Source organism: Callorhinus ursinus, unplaced genomic scaffold (assembly GCF_003265705.2).
Source record: "Callorhinus ursinus isolate GAN/ISIS: 27379988/994484 unplaced genomic scaffold, GSC_fseal_2.0 scaffold32, whole genome shotgun sequence".
Taxonomy (NCBI): Eukaryota; Metazoa; Chordata; class Mammalia; order Carnivora; family Otariidae; genus Callorhinus; species Callorhinus ursinus.
In genome coordinates, this window is record NW_027397094.1 from 10,737,338 (window position 1) to 10,755,518 (window position 18,181).

At 38.4% G+C, this 18,181-nt stretch overlaps 1 protein-coding gene across 1 annotated transcript in view; it reads right to left on the reverse strand.

Moving 5' to 3' along the window:
- RYR2 (ryanodine receptor 2) overlaps positions 1 to 18,181 on the reverse strand; it is a 728,853-nt gene that overhangs the window by 105,420 nt on the left and 605,252 nt on the right. The window contains exons 68-73 of the mRNA XM_073878937.1: positions 15,390 to 15,710; positions 13,487 to 13,727; positions 12,986 to 13,073; positions 10,610 to 10,702; positions 3,312 to 3,482; positions 2,156 to 2,215 (exon numbers count right to left, since the gene is read on the reverse strand). Of these exons, the coding sequence (XP_073735038.1) occupies positions 2,156 to 2,215; positions 3,312 to 3,482; positions 10,610 to 10,702; positions 12,986 to 13,073; positions 13,487 to 13,727; positions 15,390 to 15,710 (974 nt within the window). The remainder of the gene's footprint in view (positions 1 to 2,155; positions 2,216 to 3,311; positions 3,483 to 10,609; positions 10,703 to 12,985; positions 13,074 to 13,486; positions 13,728 to 15,389; positions 15,711 to 18,181) is intronic.

An 18,181-nucleotide genomic window follows, 5' to 3' on the forward strand; every position in this document is an offset into this window, starting at 1 on the left:
TAAAATCATAGAAGCTGAAAAATACAAGCATCCTTACAAGGAACAGATCACATTACTGCAAAGAAATAACATAGAAATAACTATGTCATTAAAAACAGGCAAAGCAATCCCCTTATATTTCTCTTCCCCTTTCAAATTTCCATTAAGAATGGGAGATAGAGGGTAATGAAGCAAAGGTAAATGGACAACATCTGAAACTTCACAACTCCTAGTCTGAGAAAACACAGTTGGAAATGTGAAAAATAACTTTCACCTAGAGGCAAACACTGAATGACTTGTAAACACCATTTGTCCTTTGATAAAACGAAATGTTTTTTCCCATATACTTTTTTCGTCTGAGGACTGTGTTTGGTACTTCTGAATTTTAATACACGTTTACTTGTATTTGGCAAGATAAGTAGAAACTTTATTCTTTCTAATATAAAATTACTCCTTCTGGCTCCCAGGATTACCAGTCCTACAATTTCAAGACAATATATTTGAGAAGGTGTTAGGAACAAAAGAATTCATCTTCTGTTAATCTGTATGGCTCCATAATATGTGTGCCTAACTCGCAGAAACAAGTATAGACTGAAATGTCAAAGAGAAAATCTATGTATTCATCACCACTTTATTTTCATGTCTCATTCATTCTAAAGTGAAATGTTGATTATGAACGTGTTTCCTCCTCTGCTCTTCTTTCTTCCTGACTCCCCAGTACACAATATAAATTGTCCACAGTACTCCTACAAGTAACCTCTAGAATATAATGGAAGAATTTCCTTCTGGGGCACCTGGGTGGCTCAGTTATTAAGTGTCTGCCTTCGGCTCAGGTCATGATCCCAGGGTCCTGGGATTGAGCCCCACATCGGGCTCTCTGCTCTACAGGAAGCCTGCTTCTCCCTCTCCCGCTCCCCCTGCTTGTGTTCCCTCTCTAGCTGTGTTTCTCTCTGTCAGATAAATAAATAAAATCTTTTTTTAAAAAAGTTTCCTTCTGCTTCTTCAAGACAACCTTTTTCATTTGATTACTTCCCGAGAGAAGCACAGACCCTTCTTTAAAAGGTACTAAACATCTCCTGACTCTCCTGACTCTATTTGAGTCCCCCAGGAGACCCTTTCAAGGACTACATGATCTCCGCAAACACATGTAGCATAAACCCTTCACTCCAGGTTTAGTTGGAAGATCTATTAGTACATTTTAAAATGTTCAAAATCTTTTAGCCATCTGAAAAGGGATCAAGCTCTAATAGGAATTTATCTCCTGTTCTAGACAAGTTTATAACTAAATGTATGACTGAGTACATACACATCAAGGTGCACAGGAAATTTGTTTTAATATTTGTTTCTTGTGAATATTGGAAAGGTACATCTCACCTCTATCATATTGTAGTCCTAAGTGTTAAAGGAAAAGAATATGGTTTGATCTTGGAAAGAAACATTTTAATACCCAGAAAAGCAAACATTATATTGTAGTCACTACTTTTTGACATTTGGACATTTTCATAACTGAGAAAATTCTCCAGAAGGGACACCAGAATGGAAGCAAATACACTGAATCAAAATAATAAACTGCTAGATTTCATACATAGGAGGTTCCATAAACAAATGAACAATTTATCTCCTAGTATGAGAAAAATTCCAAATAATAGTATATGCTTACTGGACTGCAAAACGTACTTCTAGCATTTTTTTTTTTTTTTTACCCAACATTAATAAGTAGCTGTTCTCATGATTTCCATTCATGTTTTCCTTCACCTCCCTAGGTAAATTCATTTATTCCTATTATGGCAATTCTTAATATCCCCTATGTATTAATGACTCTTAAATACACATATTTAATTTCTGGTCACTAGATGTAAAAGTTTAAATTCTTATGGACACCTGTCTCCATGTCTCCAAAAGTCCTCAAACACAGCTAGTGAAGGAAATTTCCAACATTTATTTCAAATCATGACAGATTTTCTTCAAAGTCTGAGATTCTTTGATGATCTACTTTAAAAATCCATCATTTGTTATCTTGAGAGTCTTTAATACCAAAAGGTTTACAAGCAGAATAAAGACTGATTAAAGTATTATATTTCTACTTTCTTAACTGCTGAAGTAACATTATATGTAGTACTATTCAAAGAGAGATTAACTAATTCATAAATACTAAATGTGGTTAAATTTGGCTTACCTTGCCTTGTAAATGAATATTACTGCGGATCATATCTCGTACTTCATCCTCAGTGTCTTTCTGTCAAGAAATAAATGTTACCTAAAAGAAGTCTTACAATGCATCAACTGTCACAAGTCAATAGAAATAAATCTAACTGCTTTTGAAATAGTATATGTCAAAATAGACATATTTACAGGATTTAAATACATGTCACAAATTTGGGGGAGGTCCTTTTTCAGACAATTTCTTGATACTGCTGTGACTAGAAACAAGATAACAACCTACTTTATTCCTACAGTAAGTGCCGCTAAGACTCAATGGAACAGAATTTCCAGTTCACAAGAAGTGGGAGAACCATGTTCCCTTGCGTTCAAACAGAAGTATGTGTCCATTATTCTCTGAAATCTCCACCAAGTAATTTTGGCACTTAATGATATCCCCCATGCTCCAGTAATAACAAGGAGCATATCCTGAGACTCAAATAGTAGAACAACCGTCAACAGAACCGCATCCGTGCAGTCCAGTCCGCTACAACATCCCCTTAATCATCTCACAGTATTAAACTCCAGATATACAGAAAGGTGCTTCATTCAGTGTGGGAACAGGCAGAGGAAGAATATGTGCTCCAATTTCCCTAAATATAAAATAGTAATCCCAATGTATATTTTTGTAAAATTGCATCTTTATAGGCATGAAGAGAGAACACAGGGGCCATAAAGAGATCTGGAAAACTTAAATTTCAAAGCTTGCAAAGGAGAAGAGCTGCTGATTTAAAAGTCAACACCTGATCCAGCCACCATCAGCACAGTAGATGATTCTTCTAACAGTGAAAAATTACCCCTCAAAAATTTGAAGAGACGTTTCATAACAAATTTTATATAGGAGTTCATACGGAATCCATTTTTTTTTTTCCCACTACCAGGAACTTGTTTGCATCTTTTCTCTATGGTTCCTGAGTAGTCCCTGAAGGTGATTAACATAATTTAGAAATAAAAACAGCCATAAAAAAAAGAGGCAGTCTTTGTATCTGAATGGTAGAGTTTACACAGAGAAACTGCTTAATAGGACATTTAATGCCAATGAAATACTGACACCGAGCAGTGATCAGGAGTCTACACATTTGAGAGTTGGGAGGACAAGTGATCATCACCGCTGGTGTGCACAGGACACTTACCATACTGAATCGGTTTTTGGCCAGAGCAATGAGCTCCTGGTCCCCAGGGGCACAGATATTCAACCCAATGGGCAGCAATCGCTTCAGAGCTGCTACAATAAGAGAAGTCTGCATGGAGTATCGGTCTCCTTTGCGCTTCATTTTCTTCCTTTCCTGATCAGAGACAGCTGCCTACAGAACAAAGCTAAGTGTTAGAACTTGTGACTGCTTTTCTCAAGTTCAGAACTATGAACCTCTCCTAACTTGTCTGTGGTTCCATCTTCCTTATTTTCAGTTCCCTGTTTTTGAGACCTATTTCCTTCTTAGCGTCTCTTGCTAATTTCCAAGTCCTACTTTCAGCTTCCCCAGGTCATTACCATTCACTGGTGTGCTTTCTACACACTTTCAGAAGGAGAACACACATTGCAATTTTAGAAGAGCAGACGGATATATGAAAAATCCATGGGAATTTCAGATATAGTATGTTTTGTAGTTTTCGTTGCTTATGAGGAAAAAATGTGAGAATATATGGTTTATGTTTTGACAGATGCTTGCTTTGAAATATGAACTCTTTCTCTCACACACAAGCACACGCTACATATAAAACTATTAGAAAATATATTAGCCTTTTATGTAATCTGCAGACTTGTCTCCCTAGGGCATTAACCCCTCTCTAGTGGAAACAGATGTAATATACTAATTGGTGTAACATAAATATTCAGGATTATCTCTGGATGACCTGTTTACATCTGAATACTGCCATGCTACTTGAGGGTTCTTTTGTGATTTTTGTTAAATTTTATGTCCGTGCCTCAGGGTCACTTTAAATGCAGGGTCTAATTTTCACTGGGTAATGAGTTTTATTCTATTAAGGGGGTATACTCGAACATCAAAATTAAAATAATTGTCCCATGTCCACTTCTTTGTGCATGTTAGATTTCTTTGTAGCAATAAATCAAACACTGAAGATATTTTCGGGATAGTAACATACTGTAATAGGTTTGGCCAACTGAGAAAAAAAAACAGAAGAGAATTTAACATACAAATGATTGGCTTTCCCCACAAAGAGACAAAATCTATCACAACATGTTGAATTTTTTCATATTAAGTAGGAAAATAATTGTCATCATAAAGTAATGGTAGCTTATATATTAATATTATGTAATGTATTTACTATGATATATATTATATATTGATCTATCAAACCTATAATATCTTAACTATAGCAATGAAATTATATTAACTTTCCAAAGAGATGTACTTATTGCATGGATCCTGCTCTTTACCAATTTGTAAGAGATTAATTTCAGTAAGTTTAGGAGAAAAAAAACCAATGGATAATTATTTGTACTATTAAATTGATTAACCCATTAAAAAATGGATCAGTGGTTTTAAATGAGCTCTTTGCTAAAAGGAAATGCAACCACAGTGATAAAAATAATTACCCAAATAAGGAACTGACACCCTAAAAATTAAACAAATTGATACAAATTACACAAACATATTTCTATCCAATTCTGGTAATTTCGCTTCAGCAAAACAATGTCCTACAATACGTTAATGTCTACATTTTGTTGGTGTTGCGGTTTTCTTTGATTTTAACTTGTAAAGTTCTTTTGGGTTTATGATTGTATAAGCACAAGGAGCTTTTACCTGGTTTGATATTTATAAATATTTAAGTGACCATATAATAAAAATAATTAAAATCAACACTAAGGGCGACTATAAATTGCTCAATTTTGAGAAACACCAGATCAATAAATTCCTACTTATGTTCAAACAATAATCTTGCATCATATGCAACAGGAAATCTTGCCGTAGGAGCTGCTCAGTAATTTGAGCAGAACTGCTAAAGCTACTGAATTTGCATATTTCATTTTCAACCAGTTCCTAACATTTGAATCAGAGAAGATGACTTTGCAATAGCTTGGTCAATATATGGGCATACTTAGAGAGGAAAGTAGGATAAACTGACCTCTGTCATCAGTCTCCCTCTGTCTCTCTCTCACTCTCACACACACACAAAAATAGCTCTAACAATCTCACCTAAAATTATCTAAAATTTAATAGAGATCAGGAAAAAAGGGAAGCATTTTCTAATACTCCTACACTGAAATAGCCTACCAAAGCAAAATAAAACTCACAGATATTTATTAATGGTTTTAAAAAATATTATAGACATATTAATTATAAAAGTGAGCCTAATGATCAAAAAGACAAGAGATAATAAATGCTGGCGATGATGTGGGGAAAGGGAGCTCTTGAGCGCTGTTGGTGGGAATGCAAATGGGTGCAGGCACTGTGGGAAACAGTATAAAGGTTCTTCAAAAAATTAAAAATAGAAAGATATGATCCAGCAATTACACTGCCAGATATTCATCCAAAGGAAATGAAAACAGGGTCTCAAAGAGATACCTGCACTCTTCTGTTCACTGCAGCATTATTCACAATAGCCAAGATCTGGAAACAACCTATGAGTTCATGCATGGATATATACACAGGGTGGGGTGTTATTCAACTACGAGAAGGAAAGAAATCCTGCCACTGCAACAACATGGGTGAATCCTGAGAGCATTGTGCTAAATGAGTAAGTTAGACAGAGAAAGACAAATACCATATGATATCACATATACGTGGAATCTAAAAAAGCCAAACTGAGGAAAACAGAGAGCAGAGTGGTGGTTCCCAGGGGCTGGGAACTTGGGGGGCGGGGTAGGGAATGGGGAGAGGCTGATCAAAGGGTACACACCTCCAGTTATAAGATAAATAAGTTCTGGGGATCTAAGGTACAGCAGAGTGATTATAGTTAATGATCCTATGTTATCTCCTTGAAAGTTGTCAAGAGAGTAGATCTCAAGTGTCCTCACCACAAAAAAACAGATGGTAATTATTTGACATGATGCGGGTATTAACTAATGCTTTGCTGATAATCAAGTCGCAATACAGAGGTGTATCAAATCAATATGTTGTTGATTTGTTCACCTTACATTACATAATGTTATATGCCAATTGTATTTTAATAAAGCTGGGGAAAATAGTGACTTTTAAATAACTAAGGCCAGTTGCTACATTTCAACAGGAACTGAAATCTTAATACAAAATAGGATATAATTCTTTTTTTTTTTTAAGATTTTATTTGTTTGTCAGAGAGAGACACGGCGAGAGAGGAAACACGAGCAGGGGGAGTGGGAGAGGGAGAAGCAGGCTTCCTGCGGAGCAGGGAGCCCGATGCGGGGCTCGATCCCAGGACTCTGGGATCATGACCTAGCCGAAGGCGGACGCTTAACACCTGAGCCACCCAGGTGCCCCGAAAATAGGATATAATTCTATAATGCAACAGGCAAAACCCACTATTTTTTTTCTCACATCGACAAACAGAATTTGTAACAGATGCTACCTGTATATGTTTTTTTTAAAACAAGTTATGAAATTAAAAACTTCAGCAATGCTAGCCCTATAATGATGCAACATTATATATTTTACACCAATTCAACAGTGAGTCTGGAAAAACAATAGTAAAGTAAGACACACACAAATGCCCAGGTTAAGGACCAAATTTTAAACTCTTTAAATTCAAATTTTCATTTGATTTATCCATACTAATTAAGTAGCCGTTATGCACCAAGTGCTGCATTGAGCTTTAGAGTTACCAAGTCAATAAAACATGTTCCCTGCCTTTGTAGAATGTTTGGTCTAAAAGAAGTCACAGTGGGGCTACACACAAAGGGCCCAGGGCTGGGCTGGAAGGGCTGGCTCAGAGCAAGAGCAGGGGGCAGGAGGGAATGGCTTCCTTGGAGGGAGGGCACTCACGACCCTACATGTTAACAACCGGGGGAAGTACACTAATAGCCCCTTGCAGTAGTCAGCAGCACCACTGCCCACACCTTGGACAAAGGCAGAGCTGGGCTGCCACACCCCACATGTGTGGTCACCCTCTCTGAAGAGCATTATGGCCAATTTTAAATGCACTGGCCTCTCTCTGTCTTATGGGCTATGTACATATTAAATCAAAATGAGGTTCCCAATCCCAGATTACCATATTCCGAATTGCTGGCTTCAGCTGTGCATGTCCATATTTTACCTAGAGTCATCTATTTTCGTCTTATCAAGTGTGGAAATGGTACGCCATACAAATAGCAATCGTCCCTGCTTGGATACATGACAATTTGTTCTGTGGTTTAAGTTTGGGTCTGAATCTCCATTCAAAAGAGTTCCTTCTTTCTTCTGGACTCTGGGGGATGGATCGATCGGTCATGGTGATGTCTCGGGCAGACAGTTTGAGGCTTTGTCAGAGGAATCCCCGAAGCCTTCTGCATCATTCTGTTCTCAGCATCGCATGGGGGAACACCTCCCCGTCCATTTCAGCTTCAGATGTCAGACCTATGGCTGCCCTCCTGTTATCCATTCTTGGCACTAGATCTGAACAGGACAGACTTTCGGGAAAGATGTTACTCATCCCCTGACTATATCCCTCTTCTGGGTCCTTCATGCCATCTGGGCTTAGCAGAGCACCTCAACGGCACTGATAAAAGTATAGTTATGACGCTACTTTGGCCAACACAGTTACTCTCAAATCTGTCCAAATGCTGAAACACAAGGGCATCATGATTCCTTTGGTGAAACAATATAGCATATTAGTGAATTGGACTCCATTATTTAAACTAGAAACATTACTTCTAGGAAAAAAGTTCATGGTACTTATGCGATATAAAATTTTAAGCACATATGCAGACAAAATCAACAACAAATCTTAAAAACAAGAAAGGAAAGCATGATCACTGATTTCTAAAAACTTCGTCAAGGGCACCTAGGTGGCTCAGTTGGTGAAGCATCTGTCTTCAACTCAGGTCATGATCTCAGGGGCCTGGGATTGAGCCGCGAGGTGGGGTCCCTGCTCAGCAGGAAGTCTGTTTCTCCCTCCCCCTCTGCCCCTCACCCTGCTCATGTTCTCTCTCTCAAATAATCTTTCAATCAATCAATCAATCAATCAATAAATAAATAAATTGTAATGTGCTATGATATCCTGTCTCAGAGTGTCAGCAGTCATATGGTAAAGAGATGGAAAGGTCTGAGAAAATTTAGCGCATGTGGAGGTGGGGCTGGGGGGGCGGATATGAAGATGCTTCAATCCATTACTTTGCACTTTCTCCCTGCAAATAGGAGTCAATGTTACTCTGGGTCAATCTGTACAGAAGCCCCCGGTCTGGCTTCCAGGATGCAAAGTGGACTATAATGAGGAAAAAGAGGGAAGAGAGGGGCGCCTGGGTGGCTCAGTTGGTTGGGCAACTGCCTTCGGCTCAGGTCATGATCCTGGAGTCCCGGGATCGAGTCCCGCATCGGGCTCCCTGCTCAGCGGGGAGTCTGCTTCTCCCTCTGACCTTCCCCCCTCTCATGTGCTCTCTCTCTCTCTCATTCTCGCTCTCTCAAATAAATAAATAAACCTTAAAAAAAAAAGAGGAAAGAAGATGTCTGTGTAAGAACAGGCCAGACCTCTGCTCTAAAGACTTTTCACTTATCGTTGAGTTTCATGATAGACCAGAATCACCATTATTGACCCAAAGGAAACACTGACCCCCTTTTGCCCTCTCTCTAATACCTTTGTTAACACGGTCCTAAGGTGACAACATGCTGTCAAAGCAGAAACATTCACTAACAGTTTTCAGTTCAAAACATCCATGAGACATGCACAGGACATCTCAGGACAGCAACAGCTCACTCTTCAGGCTTATTGGCAGCCCAGAGGAGGGCAAAGTTCTCATCTTGTATGTGTGCTTCCAGAGCACAGGCACATAAACAGTCTGTCAGTTGGACAGATGTTCTAGGTATGCAAACCTTCAGCGAGGCTTAGCTTTTAGTTCATGTGTAGAAGTGTCAAATCCATGGCATTTAAAACTCTAAAGAAGACCAGGAGCATTGAGTGATGCTAGTCAACTATCCTCGTGGCCACCAACAAAGCAGGTGACAGGTACCAATCATTCCTGGGGTCAGTGCAGTAGGTGTCCCTCCCACTGAAACTCTCTCCCATCCATCATTGACAGAGTAGGTAGAAACTGATTTCCTTGGCCAGACTCACACTATTCTGCATCTTTGGCCATGTGGCAGCATACTTTCTGTGTTACCCCCATGTAACATATTCATTTTCTTATTTAGTGGTAATTTGAAGAATAAAGGCATGAATTTTAAAGTGTTTTGAAAGTTCCTCCCCTCCCCAACATGAGTGACAGAGAAAACAAAAATCTAGAGCCATACATCCCATCTCCTATGTGAGGATCTGGAATTCATACATGTGGTTCTTAAACAGTGCAGCTAATTATTTTGATGTTTACATACTTGGCACAAATAAATGCACATATATTTAATCTTGATGAATAGGCGGTGTTGACTAATTATATGTATATTACACTGAGTGGCAATTATGTGTGTGTGTGTGGTGTTAAGTATGTCTTTTTACTCTGATTCTTTGACATCTTAGGGTCTTGCTGATCTTTGACTGTCCCTCCTAATACTGATCATTTCCTACAGATAATAAATTACTTTCCTGCAAGCATGCTTTTCATATACGAACCAACCAACCCAGACTCTCATATTCCCGAATTATGTCTTTTCCTGGGTCTCGATCCACCTGCCCTAATCGCCCCAGGGCTAGGTACCAGACAACTAGGGATGCTCCCTACACCCCAGAGTCCATTGAAATTACTCGAACTAGTCAATCCTAAACCTGCTTACCCTGCTTTGCCTGCCCCGTCCCACAAAAACCTCAACAAAGTTTCCTGCCCACCCCTTCCCCCTCATTCCCTCTGCCACAAGACTAACAATGATGCTTTGCCACATGCCCCCACCATATACCATGCCTTCAGTTTCTAGGGAACTATGAGTAAAACCTTCTTCCTTCATGAAAGTCATTTCTGTGTCTCTGTGTCTTACTGTAACTACTTAAATCCCGCATACCCTTAAAACCTTGTGTATGCGTGTATGCATTTAATCAGTAAACATTACAAAATCTCTAAAATATCAGTTGTACACCTTCCAAAAAATGTAGAAAAAAATCAACAATGAAAGTTACATTCAAGGGGCACCTGGGTCGTTAAGCGCCTGCCTTCGGCTCAGGTCATGATCCCAGGGTCCTGGGATCGAGCCCCGCATCGGGCTCCCTGCTCAGTGGGAAGCCTGCTTCTCCCTCTCCCACTCCCCCTGCTTGTGTTCCTGCTCTCACTATCTCTCTTTGTCAAATAAATAAAATCTTAAAAAAAGAAAAAAAGAAAAAAAAGAAAGTTACATTCAAAAATTTTCTAGAACTGGGCAACAGATTATAGTAATACCTTTGACATCTTTGACTTGGTGTCAGTGATAAGGAAAGACATATTGTTGATTTCATTCTGTACCACGAAGTTCTGCTCTTCCCTCTTGAAATTCTGAGAATTTGCAAAGAAAATTTCAGTTAAAATATAACTGATATATAACATGGATAAGAAGTCCATGTAAGTAGAGGTTACACGGGACCCAAAAGTTTATACAAAGATAAGTAGTAATTTGATATATAAGACTTACCAAGAAAAGGGAGCAAATATTTTTTTAAATATCCAATGAGGGTGCTTGGCTTGGGGCAACAATTCTGGGAACTAGATATAAATATGTAAGCTTCAAAGGTGGGAAAACTAAGGTCCAGAATATTTAAATACCAATGTCACACATCTACCGAAGGGTGGAGTGAGTATTCAAATCCCAATTTAGCTGGTGAAAGGCATATACTGCTTCTTGGGAGAAAAACAGGGTACACACATCTATGATGTAACCTTCCAGTCTGTCAGATATTTTATCTACTTTCTCATTATTATCTACTATAACATTATTTTATTCACTTTTAACTCAAGCACATAAGGACACAGGCAAAGCCAAGTGTCTGAGCAGTGAGAGTAAAGAAGGCAAACAAAATAAAAGCGAGATCATCAGAGTTTGAAAAGAGAATGTAATGATCTAAGCATATGCCTTCCTCTTTGGGATGAGCAAAACCCAAATAAAATGATTTCCTAGTGAGTATCCAAATATGTTAATAACTGATGAGTAATAAAAGGTTTTGTGTGAAGGACAAAGAGGACTAAGCTTTGACTTTCATTCAGCTCACACTAACATTCTGATCTTACCGTTTATAATAACATGGTTGCTCATAGAGTTTCACCTTTAAATATCTGGGGAAGAATATATACGACACATACAAACAGATTTGGGTTTTAAAGATACCCATGAGATTCAAAAGTACATATTCAGATTTTTTTCTTACTCTTGAAATTATCATTAGACATTCCTCTAAAAATCTCCTGACTGTGATAAATACTCCTCCAAATACTTGTTCCAAAATTTTGACTTGCATATATATCTAAAGAAGCTTTTTTGGTATTTGGGTGATTGATGAAGTTGAAGATTCTCAGTCCTTCAAGGAAAAATATGCAGTTTTTACTTTTCTTGATTTACTCCTGGGCTCTGGATTTCAAATATTCCTTCAGAAGCACCCTGAATGATCTAATGCACCCTTTTCAACATGAGTTACACAGGCTCAGAAATCATTTGCTTTTATCTAGAGGAACATAAAGGATCTAAAAGAATTTTAGACATGATAGAAAATGAAAGTCAATGTGAAGATATAAGTGCATATATTAAAAAAAATTATTCCACCTATTATTTCAGTGTAATTATATTTTATATACATTTTGGTAGCAAGTTTGACAGACTCCTCAGAAGTAGGCAATAAATAATATTTATTATCCTAAACATTAAGTAGAAAAATTTTATTTTTTAAAAAAATATGACATTTCTAAAATAAAAGAATTTGTATAACCATCTGATAAAATAAATTGGGAAGTCACCTCAAATAATGAAGCTGAGGTTGAGGTTTTGTTTTTATTTTCTTGGAGTCTCCCATTTGCTAAGTGCCATCAAGAACTATAATTGACACAAAAATTCTAAGCTTTTGAAATAATTTGGGGCAACAATAAATGCTTACTTACCCATAGTTGCTAGTTATTGGAAATAATTATAGAATACTATATCAAGTTCTTCTTATTAAAATCCTTTCCCAATTCAAAAATACAGAGTTCTACTTGTGACATACAAAACAGTGAAAATTCACTAAAGATGTACTTACAAGTTCTATCAACAGGATTCCTAGAAGGAGCTGTATTTTATTCTAACATGAGCAAAACTAAACTCCTGTAGAAACAAAGGTGTGTGCTGCTGGAGCAAATTTAAAGACGTAGTACCTTTACAAGTAAACAAGTGTTATCTTGTGCTTGAAAAACAGAAGTCTATCTCAGCATTTCTCAAACTTGGCATGAGCCCCCCCCCCCGGGGGGGGGGCTTAGCAAAACCTCTACACAGAGGGAAGCCTGCAGGATAAAAAGGCCACATCTCTACGTCCATGTTATCCTAAAATTTAGGGGCAAATAGAAAAAACCCCACCATTTATGGAGTGCAACTAAAAACCCCTGTGATTTTTCCCAAACTCAAAAAGAAGGTTTAACACTGCCTCAAACTACCGAAGGGAGTCTATTCTCTCTCCACACCAGTTAAGGGATACCTGGGAAGCAAGCCTGAGAAACATTATCATAGGTATTTACTAAGGGGACCGGAAAATTGGTTAAGAACTTGAAAGCCCTTAACCTAAACCAAACAGGAAGCCCTGTCGATATTTTCCTACTTACATGGGATTTCGACCAGTAGATAAACACTTCGGCCACCATGCGGAAAAGGTCCTCTGCTTCTGGGTTAGGCTCTTTTAGCCACTTTGCCCTAGATCACATAATAAATGAAGTGGTTTCTTAGTTACTCCTTCGAGTTCATTTTTTTGTTTTTTAAATCACCCACTCAATGTTAAATTTGAAACCAAGTCAACTAAGGGTGAGCCTGTGCCCACAGAGCTCACAAGTGGCTTCAGAGTCCATTTGTTTAACATTTAAAACAGTTTAAACATTGTAACCGTCAAACTGCTAACTTTAACCTGCAAAAGGCAGCCTGCTCCAGAATGTGATTTCCCGCTGTAATTTTGAGATGCTTGGTGAAAATCACCCTGTCTATAAACATTTGGTTATGTCACAATCATGGACAAACTAATCACGTAGTCAATGACGAAATTCCACTGGGACATATGAACCCAGCAAGGACATGACTGAATCAGAGAAATTCATTGCTTTTGAACACTGTACCTGTTGTAGTCCACAAATCTAATCAAGAGCGGGTAGAAGGCATAGAGATCTCTGGCCAGTGTGGTGAACTCATCCAGAATGAGAAGTTCCGCCTCGGACATATCCCCCCTGGCCTCGGCCTTCAGATGGTCCTCCTCAGACACCACCATCGCTGCTTTCTTCTTGAGTTTCTCCATTAATGGCAAGAAATGAGTTTTCAGGAGCTGAGGTTTCACTTTATTTATAATGGGCTGGGAGAAAACTGTTTGAAGACAGACATTAATATTCTGCCCTGCATCAACATTCATTAAAAGGAAGATAGATTATAATTACAATTGTAATTGCATGATTTACGCGCTCTAGCCACCCCGCCCCCGCCAGCACGTGGCTTCTTTCAGGATTCAGCCCATGCCTCAGCCATTTTTCCAGTCCCGAACCTAATTGCACAGTTGCTGTTCAAAAATGATTACTGAATTGAATTTGATGTGCTTTCTTGTTTTTTGTTTTTAATTGGCAGCTAATTTGGAATAGGAAAAAAAAAACCAGAAACACGTTCATTCACTTCAGAAATCAATTATTCTCACAAAAGGAAGAAAAAAATCCCCAAATGGAAAAGGTTCCTCTGGCCCTTTCTTTACAAGGAACATGCACCACTGAATAATTATGGCAGTACATCCAGTTGTATTACTTTATTACGTTGTATTACTGTATTACCAGATGCTTCCCCATCCTTGTCTCAATGGGAGACTTACATTGCATGGGACACTGTTGCTTTCATTTACTAATAATAAATGTATAAAAGAGAAAACACCCTACCCAAATTATTAAGACATCAGTGTATTACTTTGGAGTTTAAGTAAATGAATAATTTTCTTTCTTTTTCTTTCTTTCTGAATTTAATTCTTTAAAACCCCCTTTTTAAAAAAATTTTATTATGTGAATCACCATACATTACATCATTAGTTTTTGATGCAGTGTCCCACGATTCATTGTTTGCGTATAACACCCAGTGCTCCACGCAGAACGTGCCCTCTCTAATACCCATCACCGGGCTAACCCATCCCCCCACCCCCTCCCCTCTAGAACCCTCAGTTTGTTTCTCAGAGTCCATCGTCTCTCATGGTTCATCTCCCTTCTTTTCATCCTTGAAATTGCTTCCTGGGGCGCCTGGGTGGCTCAGTCGGTGAAGCGTCTGCCTTTGGCTCAGGTTGAGATCTCGGGGTCCTGGGATGGAGCCCCTGTTGGGCTCCCTGATCAGAAGCAGAGTCTGCTTCTCCCTCTCCCCATTTGTGCTCTCTCTCTCAAATAATAAATAAAATCTTAAAAAAGAAATAAAAAGAAATCGCTTCCCATTATCCAATGTAAATAGTGCAATGATAAACAAATGTAAATTTTTGACTGCATGCTTTGATTTTCTTCCCCTACTCCTAAAAAGACGAATTGTTAACAGGGGGTTGTTTCAAAATCCAGTTTTATTTTTCTCTCTGTCTACAGAATCATTAGTTTTCACCCGGCATTTACTGATTACTCTTACAGAGACTGTTCAATCAGGAAAACGTTTACTTGCGTAAAAGTTGTAATAACAACAAAAGTTGTGACGATATGGCGAGTTACCTGATGCCTGATTAAATCTATATTTTTTTAAAGAACAGCATGACAGAAATAATATTTTTAGTATTTTTGACAATAGAAGAAAATATTGATAAAGACTAAGATAGGAAAGTTCTAGTCTTCTGTATCTCATTTTTTTAAGTTTGTTTATTTAGGTAATCTCTACACCCAACGTGGGGCTCGAACTCATGACCCCAAGATCAAGAGGCACATATTCTACTGAATGAGCCAGCCAGGCGCCCCTAGTCTTCTGATTTCAAATCCTTTTGGAAATAAAATAAATTCAAGTAGCTCATTCCTTTCCAATTCTTACCTGCTAACCTCTTCATCCAGGCGCCCTCATCAATTCCCAAGTTATTATATATGATTTTCAATATATTCCCCAGGAGTGTGTTCATGTGCTCGGAGTTCAGCGCGGTGCAGCACATTTCAGCCCTTTCCGGATTGTTTTCAGGTCCATGCTCCCACCAACGGGACATGTAGCTGCAAAGCATGGGCAGTATGACTTCCATCACATGTGGTATTTGTGTGTAGCGAATGCCAGACTCAGCTAATTCCACAATTTCTTCCATGAGTTTCTCCAAAGACGGTATATTTGGGCAAACATCTTCCACATTAGTTGGCAAATTGAGAGCTAAAGAAACACACATAAAAAATGAACGGTGTTCAGTGAAAGAACGGACTGACAGTGACAGCCAGATTTCTAGAAGGCACAAGCAAGACCGGGCATGCTTTCGACTGGCTCCTCTCTCTTTACTCATGGCAGCTATCACATTTTCTCTCGTTTTACCAAGTTCCTATCCTACCACCACTCCCTTAAGATCACAGAACGACCATTTCTTCTACTTCGGAGAAAACCAGAATATCCAACGTCTCTGCCTATAAGCCTTCTGTAGGGTCCATCCTCCCACGTCCATTCCCCATTTTCAGTGCAAGGAGCTCTGAGGTCCCTGTTCACGGTTGGGCCTGTGTTCTCAAGGTGGAGAACTGCCCCACCTGCAAGAGCCTTGCTTGGCCTCTTGAGCCCCTTGCTCTGTAGCATCTCCTTCCCGGTAGCCTGTAGTTGTGCTTCCAATCTCCCCTGGATTAATTAGCTTTCCAGAAATGAAGGCCTCCGCCTACCGCACTTAATGATTTCCCTGTTTCACACTTACTGAAACTTTTACCCCACTAACTGATACGGGGGCTTTCCCATCACTGACGGAATTCCCTTTTTCTCAACTTCAATGCATTCGGTCTTCCTGACTCCCTCCTGAATTCTGTCAGGCTCCTTTCCTGGCTGTTCACTCCTTGATGAACTTTAAAAAATGTTGTGGGTTTTTTTAGGGATTCACCCTGAATTCTCTTTTCTTTTTCACCTTCTATGTTCGCCTGGGTAACTGTGGCCATTCCTATGGGTTTCTGCTATACGCTAATAACTCTCAGAGCCAGATTTCTTAAAACTTTTGCGTGTAATACTGAATGTCTCAAAAGCAACTTAAAACACAACGGATCTAACTTTAAACTCGACCTTTCCTCTCCCGCCCACCTCATGAACATGTCTTGGCGAAGACAACATTATCCAGTCTCCCGGACTAGAAACAGAGAAGAAACTTCCAGGCTGTAATGCCCCCGTGTTTCCCACACAACAGGATGGGACCTCCAGGATTTCTCACAAGCATGAGATCCTCCAGCCAAAGGGCCTTCCTCAATCTCCTCTCTCCTGAATAATCATTCACTGCAATTTCTTTACTTTGTTATGCAGAGGATGTGTTACAGAAACAAAAGCAGGTAAATTATCTGCCCTGTGCGTTTTCTTATCTGTAATGAATAACAAATCTGCCTCATTCTGGACTCATAGCAAAAGTATTCAACAATCAAAAATCCTAAATAAGACAACTTAATAAGGCAGGTTTACACAGATGATTAATAGCTCTAACTCAACCACGTTTTACTATTTACAAATATACTGTGGAATTTATGCAGAGAAATATTGCTAAATCACATTCAACATATTTTTCTTTAACTTCCTGTTATATGAAATTAGAATTATAAAACAGGCAAATTAAATAATGATTACTCAAGCTTTTAAAAGATTCCTTACTTGGTAAAAGGCATTATAAAATCAGTATAACCAGCAGCTCCCCTAAAAACATGAGTTTTAGTTACAGAGAAATAATCTCATTAACAGGGAGGTATGCATTTGTGAACAGCAAACAGTTCTTGCCCAAGTTTTGAGAACTTTTTAGGGCTACTGGAGAGCAAATAGAATACATTATACTGTATCAGACTTTGAGGAATTCAAACAAAAGAGTGATACTAGAGGACATCTGTGTACCTTCAGGCCTTGAGAACTCTGTTTCCTTTGCTTTAAATGGCTCATTAGAGAAATAACTACTTTCTGCTACATTAACTATTTCTTATCCAAGTCAATTCAATCCTAGCAAATAATTCTAATAGGTTCTTATAGACGAATCCTTGAAATCATAAGCAATGGCTCTAAGAGCTTTTTTAACTGGGAGAGTGGGAAAAAATGAGCCTACCTACTCAGCCTACCTACTAAGCAACATGAGGTATACTATATTTATAGATGCCCAGTATACATGCAGACATAAAAATCTTAAACATATGCAGGCTAAGGTCAGGTTCAAATTTAAGTCACTGATTGTGTCTCAGTGACTTAAAACATTAAAAAATAGGTTTTTAAATGTTAATAATTGGACTACACTATTAGAAAAAATCCCATGGAATAAAACTGTCCCAATAAAATGGATGTATCTGGTGAACAAAAGAACCCGAAGGGTATAAATCCATAAACGTAACAAATAAGAACACCACACACTTGCTGACTACCTATAGGAGATAACTGAATCAGAAATCAGATTGACCTACTTTTTTCCATTTCCGCCCATTATTCTGTCTTATTCTTACCGGTGTTAATTTGTCTGTGATTCATTAACTTAGAAGAAATTAAACAAATTTTCTTTTACAGACCCTATGGGAATAGTATGTAACATTCCAAAAAGATCCAAATAATAACATTTAAGAACCAATATCACTGGAGATAACAAATTGAAATGGCCCATTAAAAAAAAAAAATCACTGTAGGAAAATACAATAAATGCA